The sequence below is a fragment of the Acomys russatus genome, chromosome 12 (assembly GCF_903995435.1).
Source record: "Acomys russatus chromosome 12, mAcoRus1.1, whole genome shotgun sequence".
NCBI classification, from domain to species: domain Eukaryota; kingdom Metazoa; phylum Chordata; class Mammalia; order Rodentia; family Muridae; genus Acomys; species Acomys russatus.
The window spans coordinates 54,784,761-54,803,987 of NC_067148.1; the positions used below are offsets into that span (position 1 = coordinate 54,784,761).

Here is a 19,227-nt window from a genome sequence, read left to right on the forward strand (position 1 = left end):
GCTGAGATTAAAGGCATGAGCCGCCATGCCCAGTGAGGGGAGCTTTTTAAAGAATTAACTTTTTGGAGAGAGCAGAGACTGAATCCAGGGCCCTGTGCACTCGAGATAAGTGCCCTACCACTTAATTTCACTGGCAGCCTGTCATTGAAGTTTGTTTTTTAATAATTGATCTATTTTATTTTATGTGCACTGGTGTTTTGCCTGCATGTACCTCTGTGAGACTGGCTCAGATCCGCCAGAACTGGAGTTACAGACAGTTGTGAGCTGCCATGTGAGTGCTGGGAACTGAACCCGGATCCTCTGGAGGAGCAGACAGTGCTCTTAACCACTGAGCCATCTCTCCAGCCCTCATTCATTTTTTTTTTTTTTGAGAAGATTTTGCTATGTAGCTCAGGTTGGCCTCTGACTTGAAACCTTCCTGCCTCAGCCTCCTGTGCACTGAAACCATAGGTACATATGACCGCAGCCAGCAAGAAAAAAGAACAGAGTGGCGGCTCATGGCTCTGATGTGCTATTTTCATCGAGCAGAAGTACTCTTCCCAGACATTTCTTTATCTTGGGAAAAACAAACGAACAGAGGGGCAGCACGGACAGAGAGAAAGCAAGGCTTCAAACGGTAGTGCTAGCCAAAGCAGATTAGCGGACCGGAAGGCCAGCTTCGGGGCAGCCCCTTCAGGCTTTAACACTGCAGCTGGACCGGGATGAAAGGCTCTGGCAGCCGGGTGAATGAAGTTTTAGTGATCAGTGTGAAATCACATTCTTAAGCTTTTCCTGAGAATCTTATGTTAGGCTCTCTACATGCACGGTGCATGTGTCATTTCTCTGAACGTCAGAGTAACTTTCCTTTACTTAATTATTCTGATGCCAGAAAAAAACGAGCTCCTTTCTCTCTAGCCATCCAAGCCACCCTTTGTTTTGCCCTGTCACCACAGGGAGGCAATTCTGGCAACACGAATCACCTGCATTTCAGAGATTACTAAGAAGTACAAAATACATAAACAGCCAAAGGATGCTGGCCTCGGATGGCAGCGGGGCAGCTGGCAGCAAAAAGCTGCCTTTCCCTGCTTCCAGCTTCAGCTTGTCCCAGCAGCAAGGAAAACGAAAGTGCGCACTGTGCTTAAGAGCAAGGTCCTGGATTGTGTGACTAAGGACTGCGCAGCAGGGAGCACTGGCATGGCCAAATGTTTGCCAGCCTGATGGATTTTGCTTCTGACCTGTACTCAATGTTGACTGGAAACATGCAATATTTTTTTTTAAAACTTCTCTGCACATGATAATTGCAGCAAAACAACAAATCCAAGGCTGGGGCCTGAGAAATTTTGTTGCTTGCTCATTTATCCTGGAGAAAGCCGTTTGGCTATGTTCCCCGGGGCTACTGAGGTTCCCAGGGCTTTGAAGGGGCCAGGGTTCTTCACAGAAGCTTTAGAACACATGTAGTGGCTCTCGCGTCCCAGCTGCCTGGTTACTAACCTCGCCACTCCCTGAGAGGCACAGCTCCTTAGCGGAGAATGCTCACTCTCCGTGGAGCAGCTGTTGCGTCCCGTACAGTAGAGCTCATTAATCTCCTGTCCTCATGTGTGTGTGCGCGGCACATTAATCTGACACACATTTGCTTTCACTACTGCAGGCTGGTGCATTCAGTTGAGAGGCAGGCCTGATTCTGACATGCGCACTACCCCACCCGCCCATCATCCTGAAAGCACGCTGTGTGCCGTGGAAACTCACATGTCTGCCCTACTTCTAACAGTAACCGCAGAAGGCAAGGGGAGAGGAACGCTCAAACACACTGATGGGCAGTTCTGGCTGAGTGACTTTACATTATTTCTCACCCCAAGGGTAATAGATTCCATGATGGTTTACACCAGATGTGTTACACCTCTTCCCTTTTCCAGAGCGTTTGGATGCACTCCTGGAAGATGCCCACTGCATTGTAGTCTTAGCACTGGCAGCTTTCTGGGTTGATTGGAGGCACAGACACTTCAGGTGACTGACAATACCTCTTTTCAAAACAATAAAATGCCTACATCGAAAGCTTTATTCATAATTTGTAACATTCTGGTTTCTAACTAGATTGCTGCTGGAAAACTTATTCCATGACCTCAAACCGCCCCAGGGACTGTGCAGCTCTGACGCACTTCCTGATGACTGTGAGGAAAGGCTCCTTTGAAGGTTATTATCTCCGTCCTGAGTCACACTGCTTGGGGGGGGTGGGGGGATGAAGGTGGGTGGGGTACAGACAACTGTTCTGATGTGTGTATGAAGAAAAAGTGTTGGGAGAGATGCTAAATATCCTCTTGGCCTGTGCTCCAAATAGCACTAAAGTCCTGGTCACAGCCATCTCCCACTTGACCCACACAACTGGGCGGAGAGGACAGGTGAGAATAAAGCAACAGCCGCCAAGAGCGCTGCAAGAGGAATCCAGAATGCCTGGGGCTGGAAGGCTGGGCTGTGCCCAGTGCCCAAACCTGCACCCTTAACCCGGCAAGCAGGCAGCCAGGGTGGCAACTCCAGGCTCTCTGTTGGGACCCTCTGAGAAACCAAGGAGTCTCAGAAAGTACTCAGATCTCTCAGGACCTCAAGTCTCCAAATGAAACACTTCCTTATAGGAATGCAAAATAAATAAACAAAAGCAATAGCGTTTATGTGGGTTTTTAGGATTTCTGTCGGTGGTACTAAGCGACACTAAACATCTAGTAACACCTAATCCCCACCCTTCTGCATACTGTGACTTTTCCCAAGTATCATTATGTATTTCCATTTGGGTGTGTAGGTTTTAAGTGGCCAAGGAGAAACTCGGAAATGCTCCATGCATGCTGGGAAACTGAACAAATACTTCTTTATTTTTCCTCATAAACTATGTTACCAATGCAGTGCTGTTGACAATGGCTCCTCAGCTAAACACTAAGCAGAACATCCTGCAAGGTTGCTAACTTGCACGATAAAAATCAGTTATTCTCTCTTCTTGAAGTCTGTTTGTTGAATTTCTTCCTTCTGAGAGCAATGCTCTGGATCCAAGCAGGCACAAGCTCCATAGGCCTGGTCTTACTACGGTCCTAAGCTATGGGTTAACCCAATGAATAGATGAGCTGGCACCAGAGTGACTTCTGGTAACATTCCAGGCCCCGCCCCCTGTGCCCTCCTACACTCCCTAACACCTACAGGTGGACAGAGTCAGTCAGGACTTTTCTGCAGCCAGGAGCATCAGCATTTGGAGTAAAGTGACAGATACCCAGCTCAGGAGTCACCCCTCCTCCGTGAACAGAATGTTGGGCTCAGGGCTAGGCACCCACCTGCCTGTTGAGTGGTCCCCCATCTGCAGGCTGCAGCCGTGATCCATGCTCGCTGATCTGTACCGGGGAGTGTGGGTCAGAATCCTCTAGGTCGGCTCCATCTGTCTGGTGACCCCCCTGGACTCCAAGCTCAGCAAGCCCGGGAGCACTGTCTGGATGGTCGCTCTGAAACCAACAGACACAATGATCAGAATTTCACCTGTGTTCTTTTGTGCTACAGACTGACTTTCCGCCTGTGACAGAGTAGCCAAGACTAGCCTTAAGCTCTTGGTCTCACAAGAGCCTCCTCACACTAGAACGCTGTGTGTGGCCCGACAGTGTTACTGCTCACCTTGCAGGCGACCAGTCTTTCCCCCTGAAAGGCTCATTTCACCTATTTGCACTTCATTCCTTTAAGCAGCACAGGGCAGGTACTTTTTTATTAGAAAAGATTAATGAAAATGTTTTCATTTCTTTTTGTAAATCACAACTGCTTATAGTGGCAGTTTTACAAGTGGTGGGAGGAGGAATTTCAGTGTATTGATCAATAAGAAATCTCACAGCCATAGGGTAGCTGAAGATGACAATGTGCACTGTCCACTGGAGTTAGAAGAAGACAAAAGGCTAGAGCAGCTCAAAGGGTTCTGAGCCTTCACCATGCGGGAGCTGCTAAGGAAGTAGTTTGTGTGGCTGCCCAGAAAGCAAGACTTGGGCATGGGACCCGCAGAGCCACAGGGGGACTCACTCAGGCAGTATGAAGTTGGTCAGTGCCAAGTATGGTGGCTCATACCTGTAGTCTCAGCAACTAGGAGGCTGAGGTATAAGAATCTTGAGTTCGAGGCCAGCCTAGGCCATACACAAAGATCCTGTTTCAGAAACAAAAACCAAAGGGGCAGAATGGATGGTTCAGAGGCTAGGAGCTGCTCTTGCACCGAGGGACCTGCGTTTGTTCCTAGTACCCACATGGTGACTCGAATTCATCCATAATGCCAGTTTCAGAGGGATCCAACACCGACTTCTGGGTGCTGCAGGCACCAGGAATACACATGGAGCATAGACATACATGCAGGCAAGATGTTTGTATACCAAGCATACAAACAAAAACTAAACAGAAAGCAACAAGCCCTGCTCTCTAAATCAAGAACTGAGACATAATAGGCAAACATACACAAATGTCCGAGGTGACAAAACGACCCGTGTGAGGCTCAGGTGGAATCCTTACAAAGCTGGCGGCATGGGCTTCAGCATGTGAGAATGGGCAGGGAACATTGTGAGCCTGGATGAGCCTGAGAAGACCGAGGGGTGATGGCTTTAAAGATTTACATCCACCCACAACGAAGGGTATGTGAGAACAAAACTGATACAGAGTGGAATTCAAGATGGTGGGGGAAGAGGGGAAGCTGCATCGAGATGGCGGGGGAGGGGGAGCCACACTCTCTCAGATCCAAGTCCAAGCACAGACTCAGCTCATTTCCCTGCAGGCCTAGATGCCTAGGCAGGCCACTCTGTTTCTGTGGCTTGGCTTGCTACAGAAAGATAAATAAAAACAAGAGGACACAGCGGGTGAGACAGTGGTGTGCGGGTACAGGGGTGTGTGGAGAATAAAACAGATGCAAACGAAGTGGCCGGCACGGGTGGGGGAGGCAGGCGCTACCTCCGCGAAGTCCTCTCCTCCGTCCTCCATCCGCTTCCCTTGTCGCCAGTGCTTCAGCAGCCACCTGAGCTTGACGTAGAAGAGGAAGATGTTCTGCTTCAAGGAGCGCAGTTCCTGCTGCAGCAGGTTCTTCTCGTCACTCCAGGTCCGCTTGTGGAGGGTGTTCTGCAAGGCCAGGCTGTGCATCTCCAGCTCTTTCCACCGCAGAGCATAGAGGTGGTCTTCCTCCATCTTGAACAGAATGGAAGAGGAGGAGGAGAAGCTGTGAAAAGCAGCCGGTCTGGGGCGCCATCCACACCCAACCAAGCTTCTCTACGGCAGCCTACCGTCCGATCTTGACGGCGCACACGGGATGTGAAACAGAGGAATCCTTGTAAGTTTAGGGCAACTTAAGGGCCTGATGTACAAGACCTCATGAATTTTTGTGACCTAGAAGCAAGTGCTGCCTCAGAGAGAGGCACTGCAACCTCCGCCACCATCAGCAGCTCAGTGCTTCATTGAAATCTCAACATTCCCCGTCAGGAAAACTTGCACGCATGGCTTGCGACTGACTCAGATGTCCCTTAAGAAGACCCTACTTCCCCTGCTTGGCACACAGGGTTCATGACAATGGCAGAAGATGACAAATCTTCCTGAGGTTTCTGGCTTCTCTCAAGCCCTAATGGAGAATACTGAGACAATGGGAAAACCAGGGCAGTTGGGCGAGAAGAACCTCTTCCTGTGAGTGTGGGACCCAACTGCATACACCAGTAAGCAAATGTGATAACCCGTTTCCATACTTTAGGCTTAGGGTGCCTACTAAATGTCTCCATTCTCTATTAAGTTCCTGAGCTTTTTCTTTTTTAAGACGGGGTCTCACTATATCCCCAGACTACCCACCTACTCCTCGGTTAAAAACAAATCTCTTGCCTCACCCTCCAAAGTAGCTGGAACCACAGCCATACGCCACCACACCTTGCTAGGTCCTTTTTTAAAAAATAGCTAGCTATATGGAGCTCTTCCAAACAGGAAGCAATTACTGTGTCAGTGCTAAGCAAAGTGGTGCAAATAAAATCTTGTTTATCTAAAGGCTCAAGGATAACCTTCATTGTAGTGAAAGTGACCCTGGAAAGCAACAGCTCCTGAAGCAGACCAACAGGAGGGTTACACGACAGCCCTATCGCTAGATCCCAACAGCTCCAGAGCCAGCCCACATGCGAGTTACAACAGCAACCCTACTGCTGCCTTTTGACTCAATACACAGAGCAAAAGCCAAGGAAGTGGGGTTCCCGCCCCCATAAACCACTAGATTAATTCTCAAGAACCATTTGATTATAACGATGGCTGTCCGGTGAAGACAGCAGTATGGCCCATGTGCTCCATGAGGGTCGGTACCTTCTGAGAAGGCCCACTTGGCTGTGCAGTGTGGCTGCACTGGCTACTGTCATAACACCCGCTCTACGTTGGATTTCAAGCCACCAGTTTAGTCACCAGTGCTGAGTCCTCAGAGTTGCAATGTTGGTTATCCCCATAAGGACATGACAGCATGGAGTGAACAACAGCCTGGTGGACTGGAGACCCAGCGCTGCGTCTCCTCACTGCTGCCCCAACACCACCAAGTACTTCCATGACGCTGTGGAAAGATGCCAAGACTCAGGGCCTCTGAGTGCTCCCTGGGTCCTCAGCAGCACCCTGTCCAGACTCAGGGCCTCTGAGTGCTCCCTGGGTCCTCAGCAGCACCCTGTCCAGACTCAGGGCCTCTGAGTGCTCCCTGGGTCCTCAGCAGCACCCTGTCCAGACTCAGGGCCTCTGAGTGCTCCCTGGGTCCCCAGCAGCACCCTGTCCAGACCGTGGGGACCTGGGGACCTCCGTCCCTCCATACTTCTCTGTCTACTTTCTTTGTTCCAGTCCATTAGGGGCCTCTAGAGCACAGAGCTTGGCCTTCTGACCTCTGGAGACACTGAGAGAAAACATCCTTTCCCTTCTCAACAAGCTGAAAGACACCGCCTCCTTCTTTGAAGTCTTTTCAGCACACTCCTTTGTTGTAAGCCCAAATGCTGTGCACACCAGGGACTCTGCCACTGTGTCATTAGCATCTCCAGGGACAGCCTCGCCTTTCAACCCATTTTTCAGAGCAATGCAAATGCCTGTGTGCATGAACATGCATGTGTTTGTATGTGCACCACATTGGGGAGGGGGGGGTGACAGCGTAGATTTCTCTCATATGTAATTTTTTTTCTCCTTGGTAACAATATGTGAAATTCACCTCTACAGAAAGCATCTGGAAAGGAGTGTGCAGCTGCAGAAAACACAGCGAGAGCGTGGCATTCACTTCTGCCCTTTGTAAGCTGCAAGGTATGGCCAACGCTCCCTTAATCAGCCTGTGACCCATTTAGAGCCTCTTGGCCTCAGTCACCAAGGTATAAGCCTACAGCACACATTCCTGGCCAAAACAAATTCTTGGATATAGCAAATGACTCATTTGCGTAACACGTGTCTAGGGCATCAAGGTATATCATCCAACTGCTCTGCCTTGTCTCCGTTTGAAGCTACAGCGGTCCTTCCAAGAGCAAGCGTAAGGGGGGAAGATCCGCCACTCTGCATCTAGATAGCTGCTCACAACTTAATTAGATGCGCAGTGGCAGGGCAGCATCCTTGGAGGCCCAGGGCAGGAGTACCTGGATCCGGAAGTCCCTCAGTGGATAAAGGATAATTAGCCGGTAACACACAATTTTTAAAATAACTACAAGTTAATTAGGCCATAGCTCAATTAGTGGCAGGTTTTCTTGTAGACAACAGTTTAGGGTGAGTTGATGTTTCTACTGGACAACTCTCCCTTCACAGTGACAGATGCCCTTACTGCCTGATTCCATTAAAGCCTCTGTCCGTGTTAGTTTACTGTCACAGCAGCAAAGTTCAACCAGATCTGAAGTTCCCTGAAACTATGCTTTGCTTTCTGTGGTTTGTTCTTTGTCGGCCAATCACGGTCCAAAGATATTAAACAGGAAACCCTCAGGTAGCTAATTAATTCATCCATCTCGAATACTGTCTATTGGAGTGCATTGTTGTAATGGCTTCTTTTGGATTAGAAATCGCTGTCCCTCTCCACTGTGCCTGATCTGCAAGTTAAGCAGTACAGGAATAGACAGCACACGAGATGTGTGCTTCTCTCTGTGATTTCAAGGCATCTACGGAATGTTCTAGAATGGCCTCCCTGCCGATTAGGAGAGGCAACTGCAAAGTGTTCTGTAGTGTGGACAGTCTTCTTTGGTGCATCTGAGAGGGAGCCTCCCAACCCAGTGACCTGTCTGTAGGCTTAGCGCTCTTGGCACCTGCAATCAGCAGACAGTGCTACTTTAAAATGCACCATGGCGCTGCTCCAGAGGGGCTCGCTTTGCCAGTGCTCAGAGCAGGCGTGCTGGAATCCTCACAAGGAATTTACCTTCCGGATCTTGTTTGTGTACGTCTCTGTCTCCTCCTGATGCAGTCTGGCCGCCTGCGCGAGCTGACCCTGTAGCTCTTCTACGGACACACTCTGCTCAGGTAAAGTGGGGGCGCCCCTGAGCTGATCGGCAGGATAAAGCAAAGGTTTAGTGGAAGCGACAACTCTGCCTCACGTGATGACACAGGACACACATCTGTGACACACAACGGGGGAGACACAGCACAGGGGCTGCAGCAGTGGAGTGACCAGGCAACGTCCCCTGGGGTTTCTCAAAGGGAGGCTTCTGCTGCTCTGAGCCCCGTGGCTAGCTGAACTGCTCTGTATGACTAAGCAGGTAAGCAGGAACCTCTAACCACAACCACCATAAACCAGACTGAGAAAACAAAACAAAAACTCTTGAGCATGCAAGAAGGCTCTCTGCCACCACAACGGCTTCTTGTGGCTTGAACCATTCAAATGGAAGGACTTGGTGACGGCACCTTAATCCCCCAGGGCCGCCATCGCACAGCCAGCCTCCTAGGAGCACTTCTTTGAGCCATCTGGGGCCTTCCAAGGCTGCATAACTAATCCGTCCTCCTGCTCGCTTATTGGAGATTTTCCTACCCCACCAAGGGCGCCTTCCTGTAATCCCATGGCACAGGGTGGTTGCAGGGAGCTCCTTCCAGGGCAATGTCACACTATGTCCAGGAACCACACGGATCTATTAGCACTCACTACATTCCACCTAGGGATAGGTCAAGGAGTCTACACTATTATCCTTATTGATAAAGCTTACACTTTATGGCCAAATGGCTGTGAGAGAGATGAGTCGTTACGTTTCAAAGATTGTTTCACTAAAATTGGAGGCGCCATTAAAATTTAAGCAAAACGTTTACCCATCAAGTTTGTGCTACCTAAAGGAAGATTTAAAAAAAAAAGGGGGGGCGGGTTCTCTTTGCAGCTCCTGGCTGTCCTCGAACTCTGCATGTATTCCAGGGTGGCCTCGAACTTACAGAGATCCTCCTGCCCCTACCCTCGCCCCTGGGATTAAAGAAATGTGCTATTACTCCTGGCTGGGTAGATGATTTTTGAAACTGGGAAGTAGAGTGGATTATTGTAATAAAGACACGTCATCTCACTGGCTCTTTCTGCCCGCCTTTAACTAATTTCTACTTCCCACTAAGGACTTGGCTCTTCTAGATGCTGCCGTTACTTGGCTTGGGTGATGACCACACCTCCAGGACAGAAAATACAGAACTCAAAAGGGCAGAGCCCCTCTTCTTTTAATACACTTAGAGGCAGAGACAGCTGGACACTGTGGGTTTGGCAACTTTGCAGTAAAACCACTGAGCACCGAGAGATTCAAACTCACAGGCTTTAATTCCAGCACTTGGGAGGCAGAGGCAGTTAGAAGCCATTCTTCCTGGCCTACATAGTGAGTTCCAGGACAGCCAGAGTTCCACAGGGAGACGCTGTCTCCAAAAACAGAAGCTGGGGTGCAGCTCACTGGTAGGGCACTTGCTGAGCCTGTGTGAGGCCCTAGCCTCTCCAACATTAGACCCTTAAGTTTCACCCAACTTCATGAAACTCAAGAACAGGGGCCCTGAGATGTCCCTCTGGTTTGTGAATTGTTGGGCACTGCTGTGGATTCTCTTTGAATTTATCACAATGACTAAGTGTAATTATTTTGAAAATGTGTGCCTGTCTGGAGCAGTGCTCGACACACTTACTGTTTATTGTTCATGTAATAATCTTATTTGTCATCTGAAGATCTCAGAGTTGAATCCCTGTGTTTGCCTACTTGTGCTCTTTCATTTTTATTATTATTTTTACTATTTTGAAGTTTAGTTTTTTTATAAATAAAAATTCTTTGCCAGTTTCATATATGTATACAATGTATTTTTCACATATTCACCTCCTATATAATCAACTCAGTTTTCCTCTTCCTCCCTCTCCTTCTCCTCCCTCTTTCTTCTCCTCATTCTCTCCCCCCTCCCCCACCTCCCGACAGACAGGGTTTCTCTGTGTAGCTCTGCCTGTCCTGGAACTCATTCACCACTAACTCAGAGACCCTCTTGCCTGCTGGGATTAAAGGCGTGTGCCACCACAGCCCCGGTAATCCACTTAGTGCGTGGCTGAAGGGCTATTTGCCTGCTCTAACTTGGTGGGCATTTTTAAACCGTGTGTTTGACCTCTGCACTGTGAGCTCACTGCCAATGGTCTTGCAGATCCCATGGATATCAGCGTGAGTATGATCACAAGGTAAGTTGACATCGTTTTTGCCAAAGGCAGCATTATGGACATAACCCTTGGGGACCCTTAGAGCACACTGGTAACATAAGTTCAAGTCTTTATTCTGAGTAAGGTTTCTGGGTAAGCTACGGCTCCTTTTCCTCTCAGCCCCACAGCCTGAGCTGGTAGACAGGTTCCTGCTGCCCCACTTCTGCCTACCCAACCTGCAGGCAAATGTTTCTCTTGCTCGGTGATGTTGTCTCCCGCCAGTGGTTGGCCCAGTGCCTTGTACCCTGTTCCCTTGGAGCTACTGAAGCCAATGTCACCACCTCTGGCAACTGCCACCCAAAGGCACATGTCTAGGTGACTATTGCTCTGTCCACTGTGGGATGAGTTCCAAAAACCAGAAGAGGTGTGACAATTCATATTCAAAAGGAAGTATGGTGTGTGTATGTGTGTGTGTGTGTGTGTGTGTAAAGTTTATGTGTATATTTACATGTATACCTGTGTGAATTTATGTGCACCTGTGTATGCAGGTGTCTGCAGAGGGCAACGGGAACCAAACCCTCGGGAAGAGCAGCAAAGCGCTCTTCACCCTTTATCATCTCTCCAGCCACGACATTTTATATTTTACGCAGTGTGGCTGGGTACTTAACTATGCTGGGCACCACACACAGCCCTGGGGTCAGAGCGGGGATCTGCAGCCCGGGCATTTTCTATACCTTATTTCAGGAGGCCTGGGTGCTGGCTGCTGTCTTCACTTCCCAGTTACACGTTAAGAGATTCGAAATGCGGACACCCTCTAGGTTTCAGTGCACTAGATACTAGCTGACGTTGTCTTATTAGGCAAAACATTCTAATTAAGTTCATTGTTAAGAAAAGCACATAATACAATACACTGGGAACCATACCCAAGACTACATACGAAATTCATTTATGTTTCATATGCACTTTACACCCATAGTCTGATGGTAGTCTTACACAGTATTTTTTAATAATTCTGTGTGCGATGCTGCACGCGGTATACAGCTTTCTGTTTATGAGTTATGTGGATACTCAAAAGCTTCAGACTTTGGGGCACTTCAGGTTTCAGTTCAGATACTCTCAATCTTTTATGTTCCTTTAGTTTTAATCTTAATAAATATTTTACGTGTTATAAGGAGATAAGCTCATTCTTCAGCACATCTGACTGACAGCACGCCTCTGGGATTGAGCCACACTTGTGCAGGGTCACAGGGCAGTCCTTGGGGTCATCTGAGGGTCCTCACCTGGGGCACCAGGTTTATTACAGGGCAGCATTGTCTGTCTGTGCAGACCGTGCGCACTCAGAATCCTGCGTTCTCGAGCTCCCTTTTCATGCAAGGCTCCTTTCGCTAGTGGCACACTAGAACACTTGTGTGGTCACTCCAATGTTACAAGGAACAAAATACAAACATACTGTGCCAGCAACTCCTCCTAGAATGATTGTGCTGCCACAGAACTGCAAACAATCACATACACTTAGGGGACACTTTAACACAACACACAAATTTCCTGTAGAAAAATTAGCAATTTTTTGTTATCACCAACCCCCCCCCCAAGGTTTGAATTTAAAAAAAACAAAAACAAAAAAACCCTTCCTCTGCTCACTCACTTCTTTTTGGTCATAAGAACAAGTGAATGCATCCTGAATTCTCTATGAAACTGGGTTTATTGGAGCAAATATCAGCTGCGTGCGCCTTGGTGTCGGGACGCCCCTTCCGCTGTGTCAGCCTTCTGAAGCCCACAACTCAGGGCCCTTCCCCACCAGAGGCTGCGCCTCACACTCATCCACATGGCTAATGTTTGACCAGCTCCAGACACAGCGGCTTGTCAATTAGTCCAAGGCTCCGGGACAACGGGCAAAAGGAGCATGGCTTTCGCTGAGATCCCTCTTCTGCCCCAGCAACTCTACAACCACTCGAGGGCTGTGACTTCATCTCTGGAGAATTCCCACTTTGTCATGGCTGCTTTTTCCACCGCTTCCTTCAAACTCAGTATATGCACAAACACTTGGCGTAAACCCCACATGGTTTTCCTGGGACTGGTATTTCACAGCTGAGACATGAGGGACCACAGATGCTGTGTGCTTCAGTGATTAAAGGATCGAAGGGAGGAGCTAGTAAGAAGAGCCCTTTGAGATCCTGACACAGAAACTCAATCCTCTGGGCGACGGCTTGGTTTCATTTATATATGAAACCCGACCAGTGCCCATGCTTGGCCACTTCTCACTCGGGACTATTTTTAAGGCGCCTTGCACATTCCATATGAAATGACCTATACAATTCTTGCTCTTAAAATAAGTGAATCTCTTGGCAGATTTAATGGGAGGCGCAGGGGGCAAAGCCAAGCAGGAGTCCGGGGCACAGCGGGAGCCTGCTGCCAGTAGATACTGAGATGGACGAACAGGCAGCAGCAGGAACGTCCATCCTCCTAACCCTGGTTTGTTTTGAGCTGTCAGTTTCTGTGCATTAGTGAGGTTGCAGATGTGGGTGGGGTTTTGACTTCTTTTTTAGAGAACACTGGCTCAGGGACACATGACACCTGCTTGCTGCCCTACTAAGTGACACCTTTCCGCTGCCCTACTAAGAGTGGACTTTCCCTTTTCCTACTTGCTGTAGACAACATGGCCACCGGTGTTAGTAGCTGTAATAATAGCTTAATCCCAGGGGGGGAAAAATGCATCTACCAAAGCAGCAACTTGCCCTCTCTCTTCCAGCCTGAACAGCAGCACTCCAAAGGAGGCTCACACGAGGAGGCTCTTACCCATCATCTCCCACCCCTTCCCTTTGAGAACTTAGGACCACGAGCTAAAGAAGGCTTATACACGGATGCACGCTGGCTCGAGGACAAACTCGGTGGGTATGTAAAGGGCAACGCAAGACAGGGCGGCTGCCAGCGGGACACATCCCAGCCGCACGCCAGGCCTCACACCCTGGACCGTTGTCTACACTAGGGCTAGGATATGCATGGCTCGATGGTAGAGTAGTTGCATGGACAAGGCCCTGGGTTCATCCCCAGCATAACGAAAAAGAAGTGGTCACATTTGCTTTATCATTCCTCTCCCCACGCCAACCCCTTTACCCCCACCCAAAGCCTGGAGTCTGTGGGAGTCCTCAATACACCTCTGTCGTCAAGATGCCCTGCTACCTCCGTGCTGCCTCTGTGACCGGCAGGAATTGAGGAATATCTTCAGTGGGAGGCCTTTCTTGCTCCTTGGAATTCCCATGTACAGTCTTTTAGCATAATGTAATACTGCAACCAGAAAGGCTTTGGCACACCAAGCCTGGGTGGGGCCCTACCCGGGATGACACGGTCTAACTAAACGGGAAAGTGCAGCAGGACCAGCTAACTAAACTTTTAAAAGTAGAAGTGCTTACACACTGAACCCTTTTTCTATTCCATGTGAAATGCCTCTGTGAATAAAAACATCAGAATGAAGGATGTGAGGTTCTCACCCCTTCTAAGAAAACATGCTCCTTTGACCTCGTTCTCTTGGGTCTCCTCACTTCCCCCCATAAAAGGAGCTTGAGACAATGACGGTGCTGTGGTAAGGTAGCTGGCTGCCGAATGGCAGCGGCTGGAAATCAAGCTGTGCAGTGTGTAGGCTCTGGGCTGCCTGGCCCTGCTGCCGCAGAACACTGGGGCGGGCAGAGAAAACTGTTCTGGACTCAATTCCGTTACCAAGTGGCTTGAGGGGGATGGAGAGGAGGGACTTGGGGGTCACTTCTCTTCAAAGGCCTCGGTTTTGTCATTCATTGAACAAGAGAGTTAAGGTTAAAGATGAGATTTTTCCTCTGGGCTCTCTGAGCAGTTGGTGAGACGTTGACTCCCAGATTTGCTCATCTACTTTCCTCGGAGATCCACGACCGTGGAGATCGACGACTGTCCTTCTGTATTTGACTTAACGCAGTTTTCTCTCCACAACCCCGCGGCTGGTTTCTGAAGCCTGTGAGGCCTGTGTGCATGCAGTACTTTGCCATCACTTCAGCACCAACAAGACCCAGCAGGTGTCCAGCTGGTGAAAAGCTGAGGCTTACGGACCTTCCTTAGCCATGCCATGCTAGAATAACCAGCCTCCTAAGATGGGGCATACAACTCTCAAATAGGAAGAGACCTCTACCAAGTGCGGCCCAGCTATGGTTTTCACCCAAAGACCAGGGAGTGACCTGGAACATTCTACCCCTTGCTCTTAGTTCCTCTAATGCTGTCCACAGCCTGTGGTACCTGGAGAGGCAATCGTCCATTCACACCTTAAAGAATCACCTAAGATTCACCACCTGTAAGCCAGGAGGCGAGCAGAGCAGTAAAGTGCTCTGACCCACTTCATAGATGAGAAAGCGATACAGAGCCTTGCTCAGGGGACCAGGCTGGTGACACACCCCTCGGCTAGAACCCTGGGGCGCACACCGTCCTCCACAGGAATAGATTAGCGGCGCTACATTCGCTGAAGGCTGGGCAAAGTGTCTTCCTGAAGGCGAGTCACCCAAGAGCCATTCGAAAAGTGTGAGCTTGAGCCTATCCGAGCAACTACCAACCTTCTCCGATGGAGACCCTGTGTGCGGTACAGGCTGACGAGGGTGTTTCTTGTCAAAGTCCTAAGGCACTACACCTCTTGACATCCATGAGGGGATGAGCAAGCACCTCTAGTATGTGGCCACTCTGTTAGACTTCAGTCATAGAAGTGCGGAACATCTAACTGTCATTTAAAGCGCACACACCTAACTCTGTCCAAAGACTGCACTGGGGGAACCTCACAGGCAAGGTACAGATGCTTAGGCCCACTCTCTGAACCTTGAGAGAGCATACGGTGACTCCATTTGCTTCAGGTTAAGTCGGCGCCAGTGTACGCTCTGTTTTTTGGTAACAGGAGCTTCCTGTCACAGGCCTGAGGGTCCAGGGTTAAGTCCCTCAGGGCATGGATCACCTTCTCAGGGAAGGGCGGTTGAAGACCAGCAGTGAGCCCGGCAGCTCACTTACCTCTAGGTTGAAACAGCTCTGGCCTCCCAGCCTGTGGCTCCCGGAATCCCCATCAGCACGCTGGTGCAGCTCCCGAGAAGCCTGGAGGCGCAGGCCCTCTCGCTCGTCCCCACGATCCTGACTGAGCTGCCACTCCAGCTGGTCCCTCAGTTTGGACTGTTAGGTGCATGAAGGGGGTTTAATTGTTTTGCTTTTAATTTTCAAATGAGACACAAAAGACAAAAGGGGTAGGTAAGAAGTGGAGGGGGTGGAGGGTAAGAAACGAAGTGGGTAGACAATGGGGGGGGGGAACACTACTACATGAGAAAAGTGTGAATGAAAAATTAAAAAAAAAAAATCAATGTAAACACTTAAGGGAGTGAAGAGAAAAAATCAAAAGGAGCAGAGGATGAGCTAACGTGAGAAGCTGAGTGGTGGAGGGGGCCGCTACGCGTGACACTGGCTATAGGACACATGCAATGGGGACACAGGCACACTACCCATGAAGGACGGGAGGAAGAGGCTCTGCCTTCCTTACTTGTGGGTTGAGCAGTCAAAGCTACAGTCCGGAATAGCAGCTGGGCCGTGCACCCAGGGCGAAGCTCCCCTTGGCCCTCACCCTGGGCGGCGAGGGCGGGTGGCAGGAGCGAGTGAGTGGCAGCAGGCTTTTCCATCAAAACCAGCCTTCTCCTCTCCCCCATCCTGGCTTATCTTCCAGAGGGAGAAGGTGTGCCTGGGATACCTGAGGGTCCTCAGAACTGCACTTGTCTCTCTGCTGCTAAGCCAGAGGGAGTGGGGCGCTTGTTACTGAGTCTGCTAAGTGTCCCGAACGCGACCGGGAGTTGGTATTTTTGTCTTAAGCTCCTCATAGCTTCTTCACCGGGGTGGCTGGTTGGTTGAGACACCAAGAAAGGAGCAATGGAAGGCTGCTTCGGTCCCTAGCACCTCCACTGGGCTTGGCCTTGTCATGAAAAGCCCTCTAAACCACAAATAGTGGCGCACTTAAAATAAAACCGGAGAACAGGGAATAGGACAAGGAAGTAAAGGAACTTACAAAACAAACAAACAAACAAAAAAAAGAGAAACCAACCAAGAGAGAGGATTTGGTTGACGCCGAGGCTTTAGTACAATGCAGGTCTGAAATTAAAACCAAGCAGCCGTGAGCAGTGCGAGCCCCAGAGCAGCAATGCCAGCGAGGAGGAGGAAGAACGAGACGGAGCAGGAAGGCCAAGCTGGGAGCCCCCTTACCTGCAAGTCTGGGCCCAGCTCCTTCCCCAGGGTCCCGATGGGGGAGTCCCGGGACACGGAAGTCACAGTGGACAGAAAGCTGGATGACTCTGTGAGTTGGGATAAGGGCGACAGCCCATCCACAATCCGGGTCATCTGCTCCAGGAAGGCCTGCAACTCTTTCCTGAAAGCCTTCATCCTCACGTTGATGGTCTCCAACAAGTAGGGCTCACTCGGGCTACCCTCACCTTGGCCTTGGATGCCAGGCGAGGCTGATTCACCACCCCTTGGGCCTGAATCATGGATGAAGCCGTCTGTGTCGGCGATGAGGCGCTCCACGGTCCGCTCAAGCCTCTGGGCCTCGTGTTTTATGATCACCAGGCACTCGGCATCCTCCCGGACCCTGAGCAGCTCTGCCGGGCACGGCTCGCTGGCCTCCGAAGGCTTCCCGCTCCCAAAGCCTGAGGTCTTCTCGAATACGTCCTCGGAGTCGCTCTCTCCACCAACAGGGCCTTCGCGCTTTGGCTGAGGCAGGCGGTGGCCCTCCTCGCCGTCGCTTTCTTTCTTGCCTGCGTCGCTATCGGCGTCGCTGTCTCGGGGGCTCGGGGCACGTAGGCCCAGATGTGCGGCGAGGTCACACCGCTGGGCATTGGACAGCAGCAGCCGGTTCTCATACTGCAGCTTCAACACTTTCCCACTTAGCTCATCGATCTGTACCTTGGCTGACTGCAGCTCCTCTTGTAGAGGAACACCGGCCCCGGGGCCCTTAGACGCACCGTCCCCACGCCGCCCTGACTCCTGGTGAGGCTCGAACTTGAACTTGCTCAGCTCGTGGGTCAGCTGCCGATTGTGGTCTTCGATCTCTGATATGGATCTCCTCAGCAGCTCAGCTTCCTCCTCCACGAACTGCAGGTGCCGGCGGAGCTCCGCGGAGGACTCCACGTTGTCTCCGAAGGGTGAGGTAGGAATGCTTGGCACGTGGTCCCTGCCTGTCCCCTGCTCATGCTGAGCCCGCATGTCCTCCATCTCTGCCTTGAGGCCACGGTTTTCCACCTCCAGTTCCACGATCTTGCGGCCCAAGATGCTGGCTTCTTCCTCCACCAGCTTTAGCCGCAGCTTCAGCTCCGCCTCCCTGGTGCTGGGGGGCCCACCAGCCTCCCCTGTCGGGAGGGGACTGTCCACATCACCATAGAGGGACTTATACTTCTGCAGTTCCTGCTCCAACTCGTCCTTCTCCCGCCCCAACTTGGCCATCTTTTTACGCATCAGGGAGGCTTCCTCTTTGGCAAACTGAAGCTGGCACTTCAAATCCGCACTGTCATCCTGCCAGGCAAGAACAGCCCAAGGGAAGGTTATCTGAAGATACTAGATGTGTGTTTTCACGATCCCCTTACCCCTCATCCCCCAACACGCATGCACGCACGCCCGCACGCACGCCACCCAATTCTTCCTGTTGGTGCCGCTGGCTTATGGAGAGAAAGAAGCCACGACAAAGCAGCGCTGAGCCCGGCAGCCTTTGCAGGTGGGCCCTGAAATGACCCACAGTCTGTTGCTTTGTCAAGAAGCTTAACAGTTAGCTTTGCTGGGGGGCGGGAACCATGCACAGTGAAACCATCACATGAGCTACAGATGAAGGAGAAAGTCAAGTGAGATGGATGATCCATCAGTAACACGGTGGCCCGGTGGCCCGTGGCGACTTTGTGGATCCAACCTAGCTCATCGTCAGCCTGTGGCCACCATAAACTCCTCACACGTCTGATTATCCAGAAGGTTCCACCGGGACAGCGAGGTTGAAGAGCTCCAGGTTAGATCCTAGGGTTTCCACTGACTGGCTGAGGTACATGAGACAGAATAATTCATCTTCCCTGTGGGCACAGCTTCTTCCTCAAGACTCCCAAGAGAACATGAGGCCAGAACAAGGCAACAGTGGACATCAAGGAGGGCCCACATATGAACACACAGTGATACCAAGCACGGTTTCGCTACTGCAAGCAAAGACACCTGGGCTCCTTGCCATGCAAGAGCCACTTTAGAGCCTTTTGTCCCGGGCCTCTGTTTTAATTGCTGTGACATGGCAGGAAATTAAACACAAAGACCAAAGAAAGAAGCTAAGTGTTTGAAAATCTGAGAAGTGGTTCTCGGCAGAATACCAGAGAATCCAGAGGGGTTCTGAGGCAGGAACTGCTACTCATGGCCCTACTGACTTGCAGAGGTTAAGAAAGTCAAGTACCGCTGGACGTGGTGGCACGCACCTGTAATCCCAGCACTCGGGAGGCAGAGGCAAGCAGATCTCTGTGAGTTCGAGGGCAGCCTGGTGTACAAAGTGAGTCCAGGACAGCCAGCGCTACACAGAGAAACCCTGTCTCAAAAAACAAACAAACAAACAAATAAATAAGTAAATAAACGTCAACTACCTTTTCGGCCTTCAAGCGATCTATACTACCTTGGCTTAGGAAGTTGTTTTA

General features: G+C 50.4%; 1 protein-coding gene across 2 annotated transcripts in view; it reads right to left on the reverse strand.

Annotated features, from left to right (window-relative positions):
• The window catches only part of Mtcl1 (microtubule crosslinking factor 1), a 110,319-nt gene that overhangs the window by 26,233 nt on the left and 64,859 nt on the right, over positions 1 to 19,227 (reverse strand). Inside the window, exons 5-9 of one of the 2 annotated variants that reach the window (XM_051154459.1) lie at positions 16,784 to 18,085; positions 15,557 to 15,712; positions 8,345 to 8,467; positions 4,924 to 5,154; positions 3,291 to 3,455 (exon numbers count right to left, since the gene is read on the reverse strand). In XM_051154459.1, coding sequence (XP_051010416.1) covers positions 3,291 to 3,455; positions 4,924 to 5,154; positions 8,345 to 8,467; positions 15,557 to 15,712; positions 16,784 to 18,085 — 1,977 coding nt within the window. The remainder of the gene's footprint in view (positions 1 to 3,290; positions 3,456 to 4,923; positions 5,155 to 8,344; positions 8,468 to 15,556; positions 15,713 to 16,783; positions 18,086 to 19,227) is intronic. The other variant, XM_051154458.1, reaches the window with a different exon arrangement.